The sequence below is a fragment of the Galeopterus variegatus genome, unplaced genomic scaffold (genome assembly GCF_000696425.1).
Source record: "Galeopterus variegatus unplaced genomic scaffold, G_variegatus-3.0.2 Scaffold25, whole genome shotgun sequence".
Classification (NCBI taxonomy): domain Eukaryota; kingdom Metazoa; phylum Chordata; class Mammalia; order Dermoptera; family Cynocephalidae; genus Galeopterus; species Galeopterus variegatus.
This window is the reverse complement of record NW_007726136.1, coordinates 1,561,932-1,573,067: the sequence shown is the minus strand read 5'-3', so window position 1 is coordinate 1,573,067 and position 11,136 is coordinate 1,561,932. Positions and strand designations below refer to the sequence as shown.

At 49.3% G+C, this 11,136-nt stretch overlaps 1 protein-coding gene across 1 annotated transcript; it reads right to left on the bottom strand.

Annotated features, from left to right (window-relative positions):
- Nucleotides 1-3,035: 3,035 nt before the first annotated feature.
- LOC103587581 (olfactory receptor 1L4-like) lies at nucleotides 3,036-6,991 on the bottom strand. The gene is made up of 2 exons (XM_008569083.1): nucleotides 6,890-6,991; nucleotides 3,036-4,058 (listed from the first exon to the last, which is right to left on the bottom strand). Exons 1-2 carry the CDS (start codon nucleotides 6,989-6,991, stop codon nucleotides 3,036-3,038), a joined length of 1,125 nt encoding a protein of 374 aa, XP_008567305.1.
- Between the last annotated feature and the right edge of the window lie 4,145 nt (nucleotides 6,992-11,136).

The window sequence follows — 11,136 nt, the reverse complement described above, 5'->3', positions numbered from 1 at the left end:
CAACACACTGTGTTACTATATGGCAAGTTTTTTCTTTTTACATGAATTGTTTATTTTTTCCTTCCTATGGCATGATGAATTAGATATTGTTGTATTTCCATTAGATTGATGAGAGAATTTAGACTAAGAGAAGTTAAGATCCTTGGCCAAGCTCATGAAGCTGGTAGAGGTGGAGTCAGGTGAACCCAGGCTGACTGGCTCCAGGTACCTGGCACTGACATATTGTGTATTCCACACTTGAGTCCTCTCCATCTCAGCTGCTTCCCCAGTAGCCCCAGACCTCTCTCTCAATTCTATTCCCTTCTAACTCTTACTTCCCTGTCTAACATCCTGTGAGACTGTGAGCTTATCTTACTCCATCTTGAAACCCTTATCACCTCTTATGTCCTTTGTGTGGTCCTTGCCCACAAAAGCGAAATGGTAGTTAGAACAACAGATGAAACTGCTTGCTGACTACAAAGAAGGAACTTAATGATTAAGTACTGATGTGGCAACAGCCTGTCTGGCTACCTGCATCACAAGACCACCAATGATAGTGATCATTGTTGTGAGACATTTGGAGTTAGTGACGTCAGCTTGTTTCTTAGTTAGTAATGGCTTCTCAGCTTTTTCACTGCTTTGTGTGAAGTTCCTATAGAAATTTGGGCTTGACCAAGAGGCTGCATTGAGAAACTTTGTGTACGCCTCTGGGTCATCAGCCACCTGATCCATCATCCTGTATGTAAGTTACGCTTTAATAAAATTCTTTGCTTTACATCATAGAATTGTTTGCTTCATTCTTCGGTATCAAGATACCTTCTCAGTTTGGTGGACTTTGGTCCACATTCAGACATGTCCCCTGGTTTGTAAAGTCTTAAAAGGGAAAGGGGATCCCACGGCAGGCCTCTACAGAGCTGCCAGGGCCCGATGCACAGGTATACACCTGCTTCCTGGCCAACAATGATCAGGCCATGGATTTGCCTTCACATGGCAGGCCTTTACAGAGCTGCTGGGCCATGCTGCATCCCTGCAGGCTTGTTCCAGGCTTGACAGCTGGTCTAGCAGCCCTCTACAGAACTGCTGGACCCTGATGCACCAATGTATACTTGCTTCCTGACTGATGGCGGATCAAGCAGCAGGTTTCTCTCCTCCTGGCAGGACTTTGTGAAGAGCCACCAGGTCCTGCTGTGCCCTTGCAGACTTGCTCCAGGCTCAACAGCTGAGCTGGCAGCCCTCCATAGAGCTGGTGGGCCCTGCTGTACTGGTGCATGCCTACTCCTTGCCCAATGGTGAGCTGGGCAGCATCTCTGTCTCCCCCTGGTGGGCTCTACAGAGCTGCTAGGCCATGCTGCACCACTGCAGGCTTGCTCCAAGCTGCAGCTGATCCAGCATGGAGCTGCCAGATTCTGCTACACTGGTGCATGCCTGCTCCCTGATGGACAGCAGATTGGTTGGTGGCTTCATCTCCTTTGACAGGCCTCCATAGAGTCACCTGGCCCTGCTGTGCATGCATGCCAAGTCCTCGCCAGTGGCATCCACTCCATTGCCTGGCCTCTGCAGAGCCACTTGATCTCTCCACCTCACATCCAGGCTCACCTATTTCCAGCACCAAAGCTGGTGAGGCAGTACACCAACCCCTAGGAGAGACAACCTCAGAGCTGCACATCCATGCCTGACCTGATAGCTGGCCAGGCAGTGACTCTGCGCCTCAGAGAGACCTCCAAACAGCCAGTTGGCCCTCTGTGCCCACATACACCTGGCCAACAACTAGCCCAGAGTCTCCAACCCAGCAAAATAATGCCAGTGTTGGCACAAACTCCTGTAGATATCACCAATGAGAATTACAACCAAAGAAACTGCACAGGGACTACACTACTGAGTCCACCCCTCTCCTGAACCCAAGATGATACATAAGCCTCAAGAATCTAGAAAAAGTACCACAAAATCAACATGAAGAAAACGGAAGGAATTAATAAATACAGAAGTGAAAAAATTCAATGGAGATGAAAACCAAGAAACAATAGAGTTAATATCACATAAGCTAAATGTTGGTTCTTAGATTCTTTATATAACGAATAAAACTTTGGCATATAAAACAAGACGAAAAAGAGAAAACACATAAGTAAAAAGCTCTAGGAGTGAAAAAGTGGTAACTTTAAAGTTAAGAGAAAAAACGTGAACAAAATTATGTTCTAGGAGCTTATGTACTAGTAGAAGTTACTCTATAGGATGAATAGATTCCAAATCATTGAGGAAGATGAACTTCTTAGACTTATCACTTTGGGACTGGTACTTAGTGTCTCTAAGCTTACCTTCTCTCCTGTACAATGACAATAATAATGACATCTTTCCTGTGGAATCTTCTGAAGTGTAAATGAGACAGATGCATAGAGCACTTAGGACAGTGCCTGCCACATCACAATTCCTTATTAAATGTTATGATTTTTATTGCAAGGATATCCATCACATCCTTTTAATACTGAAAAAGTGGAAAGGAAACATATTTATCAATAGCTGGCCCGTTAGCTCAATTAGTTAGAGCCTGGTGCTGATTATACCAAGGTTTCTAGGGAATAGAATAAAACTTTTTGAAACAACTTAAAACAATCATCTTTACTGAAGTCTCCGAGGGGGAGTCTGCAGGGCTGACCGCGGGGCTGCAGCGCATCTCAGGAAACCTCCTCCAGGTCCCCCTCCGACCCCCGCGGATTTTCGGGGTCCCCCCCACGCAGCCCCTCCGGCCGCAAACTCCAAGCCTTCTCTCCTGCTCCCGTTCGTTCCCTTTAAATTTTTCCAAAATGTAAAATTAGACTCTATTTCAAACACTCAGACCACAGAGAAATGAGTTTAACTCACTGCCCTCTCTTGCCCGTCCCTGTCATCAACACTGTTGTGTTGGCTTCAGGCCTAATTGTATTATTACTATTTATTTAAGAAGAAATAAGACCCTGTAGGATCAAAGCTGACAGTGCTGTGGAAAGCTAAACAAATGAAGAGAAAAGGGTTTTCTGGTGACCGTTCCCATTACCGACGTGCTAGTGAACCCAGACCCGCCCTCACCCCTCTCGGGGCGCAGCTCTGCACCGGAGCCCCCTTTTCAGGGCGCCCTTGACCTCTTTGTTGCGAAGGCTGTAGATGAAGGGGTTCAAGGTCGGTGTGACCACGGCGTAGACCACGCTGGCCAGGCGGTCGTAGCGGGCCGAGTAGGCAGACGACGGCCGGAAATAGACGGAGACGACGGAGCCAAAGAACAGCGACACCGCCAGCAGGTGGGCGCCGCAGGTGGAGAAGGCGCGTCGCCGGCCCCCCGCCGAGCGCAGCCCGAGCACGGCCAGGAGGATGCGCGCGTAGGAGAGCGACACGAGGAGCAGCGGGGCCAGCACCACGGCCAGGCCCTCGGAGAAGATGGTCGTCTCCGCGGAGGACGTGTCCGAAGTCGCCAAGCTCAGCATCACCGTCATGTCACAGAAGAAGTGGCGCACAGGGGCGCCTCGGGGGTAGGAGAGGGCGGAGATGAGCAGCGTGTGCAGCAGCGAGTGCAGGTGGCCCACGGCCCAGGACGCCCGCACCAGCGTCCCGCAGCGCCGGGGCGACACGACCGCCGCGTAGTGCAGGGGCCAGCACACGGCCACCGCGCGGTCATACGACATGGCTGCCAGCAGGTAGCTCTCGGTGATGCCCAGAGCCACGAAGAAGTACATCTGGGTAAAGCAGGCCTGGAAGGACACGGCCTGGCCGGGTTGGAGCAGGCTGGCTAGCAGTCTGGGGACCGTGACGGTGACAAAGCAAACGTCCACAAGGCTCAGGTGACCCAAGAAGTAATACATGGGGGAGCGAAGGGCCTCATCGGACCTCACCACCACCACCATGCTCAGGTTGCCCAGGGCATTGAGCAGGTAGATGCTGAGGAAGAGCAGGAACAACAGCGGGTGCGCGTCTGTTCCGTCCATCAGGCCCAGGAGCAGGAAGCCCGGGGCGGAGGTGAGGTTGGCCGTAGCCGTGGAGAGCCCCGGCAGGTGGGGGTGCTGGCGGAGAGACGGGGCGGCACGCCTCAGCTCTGGGAGCTCCAGGCAAGCCTCCTGCGTGTTGAGGTCCCATATACAAATTTTAATACACACGCACGCACACACACTATATATGTATTTAAGTATATTTATAAATTTCTGCTGGCTAAAATGGACTGAAAACCATGCTGCTCATCCAGTAACTCTAATTTCACAAAGAAACTGAATCTCAGAGGGGTATTCTAGTGCAGTGGGTAGGTCTCAAGCTTTAGAGTATGTCAGATCTGATTCTGAGTCCTGGCTCTGTCACTAAGGTGGTGTGACCTCTCCAAGCCTCAGTTTCTTCTTCTTTAATGAGGAAAATACTGGTAGCTACCTCTGGAGTTGGTTGTGAAGATAAAGTGAATCATAAGTTTCAAAGGCTTAGCACAGTACCTGGCACATAATAAATACTCAATACTATCTATTTATCTATTGATCATCAATCTATCACAATCATTAGTTGCTTAGTCGAACAGTTCGTTGGGGTGAAGTCGGTACCTAGGCCATCTGAATACCGGTCTGCATTTCTTCACAGAACACCCTACCACATCTGCCATTCATTTATTCACCACACATTATGTGCTAGTTCGGGAATCGACAAACCTTTTCTGTAAAGGACCATATAGTAAATATTTTAGGTTTGTGGGACATATGGTATCTGTTTCAACTATTCAGCTCGGCTGTTGTGCAAAAGCAGCCATCTGCAATAAGTAAATGAATGGGCGTGGCTCTGTTCCAATAAAACTTTATTTACAGAACAGGCAGTGGGTTGGATCTGGCCTGTGGGGCACAGTTTGCTGATCCTTGTACTAGATACTGTGGGAGAAAGGCAGGTGAATGAGTCTTAGCTTCTGCCCTCAAACAGACCTAGAGCAGCTTGCAGAGTGTTTAGTAGTTTACTAACTTTATGAATCAAGTGGGAGTAAGTTATTCTTCCTAGAGGAGTTTGGAAAGGACTTGAACTGGGTCTTGGAGAATGAATAGGGCTTTACCGAGCAGACATGGTGTTGTGTGGGAGGGGAGGGCATTCCAGACAGTGGGGAGAGATTGTGTGGGTTTGTTGGTAAAGGAGGCATGGAGGGAAGAGGGTAAGACATCCACATATGACACCGGGACAGGCTTGTTCTTGCTCTGATCTCAGTGCTTAAAATCAATTGGACAGAAAACCTGTAAATTTCTGTTAACCAAGTGACTTCAGTTATGCCAGAGACAATGCACTCATTTTGTCCCCCATTCAACCTCTTCCTTACACCACCACATTCTTTTCTCCCGTTGCTCTAAGATTTCTAGAAATGCTCTGCTACTAACTCAGCCCACCTACTGTAGCCAAAAAAGAGGCTTTAGCGAGATCCCAGAGATTGGACTATTGGCTCTTAGCAGGGAAGGTGCCCTGAAAAAGGAGCTGCATCTCACTGTCTTGTCCAGTGATCTGTACACCAAATTTACCCAATAAATATTTGTGGAATAAAGCTTTCTGAAGAGCAGTGAGGGAGACGGGTGAAGGAGAGGGATGATGGGCAAACTGCACTGACCACACCTGTCAACTAGCCAGGACAAGCCCCAGATGTACCCTATTTTTTCATTTTTCTGCTTCTCCATCATTGTCAACCATTAGCTGTCCCCGGGAAATAGTCTGCTATGCTGCTAACAACCCCACCCCTTTCCCCAAGGTAGAGTGGTGGTGCCGAAGAGCCAGGACCTCAGCACCCCTCCCACCCATTCTTCTCTGCAGTGCGGTTTTCTCTCTGCTGAGCCCTTGATCTTGACTCCTCAACCTCCCCTTGGGCAGCTGAGAGATGCAGTGGAAGAGCACTGGCTTTGGAGTCTGCGCCACCTGGGTTTTAATCCTGATCAGCTGTGTAAACATGGACCCACTTTCATTTTATCTCCACTCTCCTCATCTTTAGAATGGGAATATTCATTTCTCTCTTACATGGTTGATGTCACAATTAAGTGAGGTAATGTGCATGCAAGCATGTAGCAGAGAATAGATGCTAATAGACATTAGTTCCCATTCCCCCAACATTTGATGGCTTATCTCTGCTCCCCGGTGGCTTCTTGAGACAAACCAGTTCAATACTGGAGAGCTGTAGTTATTTAAGGAGGTTTTTCTTAATCTCAGCTGTGACCTGCTTTCTTGTAACTTCTAAAAATGGTCCTAGTTTTGGCCACGGGGGGCTGCACATACCAACTCTACTTTCTCTGCAGCTTTTCACATAGGGGTCAAAGGAATCTATTCTAGATCTATTAAGTCTTCTTTTCTTCAACCCAAGCACTCCTAGTGCCTTGGATCCTTTCTTATAGGACTTAATTTCCAGGTTCATTTCCATTCTTAATGCCTTCATTAATGTCTTCCTAACAGGAATTGAACACAATGCTCTAGGGCCAGGCTGTGTAGAGTTCCCCGGACAGTATAAAGGTGCAACCATACAATTCATGCCAATTTATTGAGTGCCTGCTCCAGGTCAGGCATGTCTTAGACTCTGGGGCTTTAGCAGTAGGTCAGCCGTTGTTTTTCACCTCCAGCCATGCACATGTAACAAGCAGTACACCAACTGTATGAACAAAAGTTTCTCTGCCCGGCTGATTTGGGGAAGATCCCAAAGAAGAGGTGAGGTTTGAATTGGGTTTGGCAGAATGAGTAGGAGATCAGCAGATATACAGACACTTGGGAGTAGGAAGTGCATTTCAGGCAGCGCAAAGAGGATGTGAAGGCATGGGAAGATGTTTTCTGGGTGGGTTAAAACTAAAATGCGTACCTCTGCTTCCCCGATGCTGTATAATGCATAATGGATGGAGGTGGGATGGGGAGGAAGATAGGACACATGGCAAGAAGATAGCAGAGAAATGTTGGGTTCTCTCACCTGAAGGGCAGCACGCCAGACCTCGATACTGTCTGCAGAGTGGGCTGGTTTCCTTCCTGGCCAGAGGTCCCCAGTTTTGAGGGCAGATGTGTTGTTGTCCATCTCAGCCTAGAGAATTCAGTGGGTTTCCTGTGGGTTGGGAATGGTTGACCTAGAGAGAGAGAAAGCCAATGCCGTAGAGGCCCTGGGAATTCCCGAGCCACGCTCTTCCCACCCAGCTTTACTTTCCTGCCAGTCTCCCTGCAGCTCATTGGATGCAGTGTGAACTGCTCAGCCCTCTGTCCAAAGCTTCCAAACACAGCTGCTGGTATTCTTCTTCAGTCTTAGCTCCAACTGCTTCCATATGCTTCCTTTCCCCCATCCCAGCCAGGTCGGCCTGTCGCTGTCTCTTGCTTACTCTTTTCTCACATGCCTTCCCGCATGCTCCTCCCTACCTGAAATGCTTTTCCTACCCTATTCCAATACCCAACCTCAGCTCCACTTCCTCCACGAAACCCCACCTCCTTTCTTGACTTCTCATTTGGAACTTAGCCCTCATTTGATGGTAATAAAGTGACTTTTTCTGCTGTGATGTCCATCTTCTCCACTAGATGATGAGCCTCTGAGGGCAGATATTTACTTGTCTTTTTCCATCTGACCTGAGTCCTTGCATATGGCTTTGTCTTAACTCCTGACAAGGTCAGGGGAAGCTCCACAGAGAAGAAGGCATGTGAGCAGGGCCAGCTTGAAGGACGAAGCATTCATGGGACAGACGAGGGTGGAAGGGAATTCGAGAAAGAGTGGGTAGTGTGTTCAAGGAAATTACAAAGGAGAACTCAGGGAAGCTACTCAACCTCTTTGAGCTTCATCTTTTTTCTTTAAAAGTAGGATAATAGTACTATCTTTAGAGTTTGCTTATATATGAGGTTATATAAGCAAATACTTAGCAACTATTAGGTATTTAATAAATGTCAATTTCCTCCCCCATCTCAGCTCCCCACTTTAGGTGATGGAGAGGTTAGTCGACTGAGTTTGTGTTGGCTCCCCCTGAAATGCCTGGTGCAGGAGTGTTTCCCGGATACTGAACTGCTGTTGTTGACCCAGTGCCCTTTCCTGAGACCTGGGTATGGCAGGTGTCTGCTTTGAAATGGGTCGGAAGGATTTATTTAAGGTCACAAAATTAGGCAGGGATTCTTAGGATCTAGAGCCAGAAACCCTATCTTTCAGGTAGCTTGCTGCCCTAAACTGTATGCAGAAAGTGTAGCCTTTGTAGCAAGCACTTAGATAATCCAGGGCACAGATGTACACAGGGATACACACCTGCATGCAGACATATCCCGATAAATCCAGACACATGGACATGCCGGAGACACACTCATACCCACTAGGACAGGAACATGCACATGTGGGTGAACACAGACACTCACCCTTACACACAGATTTAGGTACTAGAGAAAACATAGTCATACATGCCACATAACTATGAAGATCCAAACACAGACCCCCCCCCACACACACACACACACAAGTAAATGCCAGAGACATTGTGATGTCAGTGGGTTCTCCCAGACACACCGAGGCCCAGCCTGGGTCTGCACACAATGCTCGCACACCAGCTCCTCCTTCCTCTTACTCTCTTGTGCCTCAGGTCTTTCTGCCTAACAGAAGGGGCAGTGGCCGTGGTGACAGGGGAGACCACTGCTGGCCCCCAGAACTCTCAGTCCTGGCGGTTTCTGTCCAATTCCTTGAATCCAGTCTCTTCCTGGCCATCCCAGATTCTTCTCTCAGTGGTGCCCCAAATAGCTTTCTCTTCAGTCCCCGTTTTAACCCAAGATGAACTTTTTCCAGTCCTCCCCTCTTCTACTTTCCTCTTCCAACTTCTCGCTCATTTCTCTTCAATACTTTACTCAACAATCTTAACTGTTGTGCCAGGCAGGTCCTTGAGCACCAGGTGGGGAAGGCATTCAGAGGTGAATAAGACATAGTCAATGAGCTGTCTTTCTATCTCGGTCACCCAGCACCCAGAGAACTGTGTCTGAAGTCATTTGGCCATCTGGGGACAAGCTGGGATTGCATGAATTTCTGAATCTATGGTTGTCCACTTCCTCGTGCTGTCTGCTACAGGTCGGCAGGTACTTCTCATCTGTCTCTCTCCCTCGGGCACTTGACTTACCCACCTTGCCTTTCTGTCATCGATTATTCCACTTCTTGCCAGCAAGTCTCCTGCCCTATAACTCACCTGTGAGCCCCACTGGGCTCTGCCCTCCCCAGCACATGCCGAGAGGCTCACCTGCTTCCAGCACAGGGAGGGTTATGGTGGGTACGTCCTGGAGAGGAAGATTTGCTTCAACAGCCACAGGAGGGAGGAGCAGCATACAGGCTGGGAGCAAAGGGGGTCACCCACCAACTAATTAACCAGGGAACCCCATGGAGAGCTATGGTGACCTCTGCAACTGCTGGCCCCTGAGGACCCCTCAGCCCCCAGCCAGCCTGGCTTCCCCTCTCCTACCCTGCTAGAAAGACTGTGTGCAGAAGGGGAATAAAGATGTCTGGGAACCCAGAATGGGGACAGATGCCCCTTAGTGTGGTGACCAGCTATGCTGCTGCCATGCTCAGAGGATGACACCATCACTCCTCTGCCTCCTTTAAGGAGGGTGACTCGAGAGGGACAGGCTTGTCAAAGATTACATGCCAGGGACCTCGGCCTCTGCTCCCTAGCTTTCCCCATGCGGAGCTACAACCATCACTCCTGAACCTGCAACCCCACTGTGCAATTCCTCTGCTCAGGGAGGAGCTCTTCCTCCTGATCTCACTGTGAGGAAAGCCGTGAAACGCAGCTGGGTACCCAGATGCTCAGGGTCCCAGCATGGGCCCCAAAGCCCTTCCCTGAGCCCCAAGCTTGTCTCAGCCCCAGAAGTCTCACCTGACCCAGAAGTTGAGGGAGGGGAGGAGGGCTGGAGTTGCTCGCAGATTCACCCCATGCCAGCAGGATCAGGGATCAGGGCAGCTGAGCCTCACACCCCGTGTGGAGCTGCTCTTGGTAGGCTTCAGGCTTGCTACCCTCCATCACTCCATGGCCCAGGTTGCAGGTGCTGGGATCTCAGCCCTGTTTAGCTGGTGCCAGAGCAAGTGATTTCCTCTCCTTGCTCCGTAGACTTTTGACTGGTCTGTCCTGCTCTCTAACCTCAGCAAAGCAGCCTTCCTGGATCTGGAGGGACCTGCCTAGTTTCCCAGGCTGGACTAGTTTCGCCTGAGGACGGTCTCCTCTCATCTGCCCTTCCTGTGCCTGGGCATGCCTTTCAACACTGGAACATCCCACGGGATGAAGTTCTCCAGCTTGACTATTCATTCACTTGAAGATATTTATTCAGCATCTATGGGATGCCCAGCCCTGTTGATCTCCAAGGAGTGTCAGAGAAGTCTTGGAATGAGTGAAATAGTCAAATCCTGACTGGCTGTTGACCCTGGGTGGTCTCCGTTTCTTCACTGGTAAATTCAGAGGGTTGAACTGATGGTGTCTGATGATCCCTTTGTGTTTAGGGATGTCAATTTTTTTTTTTTTTTTTTTTTTTTTTTTTTTTTGTCTTTTTCCGTGTCCGGCAACGGATCGCAACCCTCAGTGTTGCCCCCGTACCGGACCGGGGACCGGCAACGGGATTGCAACCCTCGGCGTTGCTCCCGCGCCTCGCTCAGCCAGTGAGCGGCCGGTCTGTATGTGGGATCCGAACCCTCGGGCGGGAGCGCCACTGCGCTTCCCAAGCGGGGCACTATCCAGTGCGCCACCGGGCCGGCCCGGGATGTCAATTTTTGAGGACATGCCCTTGATAGTTAACATTTAGGTTGGGGACACTATGGAAAACAGTATGGAGGTTTCTCAAACAACTACAGATAGATCTTCCATACGATCCAGCAATCCCACTTCTGGGTATATACCCAAAGGAATGGAAATCATCAAGTCGAAGGGATACCTGGATTCCCATGTTCATCACAGCTCTGTTTACAAAAGCCAAGACACGGAACCAACCTAAATGTCCATCGATGGATGATTGGATAAGGAAACTGTGGTATATCTACACCATGGAATACCATTCTGCCATAAAAAGGAATGAAATTCTCACATTTGCAACAATGTGGATGAACCTGGAGAAACTTACGTTGAGTGAAATAAGCAAAGCAGAGGGATAAATACTACATGTCCTCACTCATATGTGGGAGCTAAGAGAGAAAGGAAGGCAGGAAAGAAAGACCACAGTGGTGCATTGGACTTG

Bases quoted from the DNA above. Each gene is read 5' to 3' on its own strand.
- LOC103587581 (XM_008569083.1), bottom strand. From the start codon at position 6,991: ATGGACAACAACACATCTGCCCTCAAAACTGGGGACCTCTGGCCAGGA. The intron at 4,059-6,889 runs GTGAGAGAACCC...CTCAACACGCAG, and splicing joins TCTGGCGTGCTGCCCTTCAG to GAGGCTTGCCTGGAGCTCCC.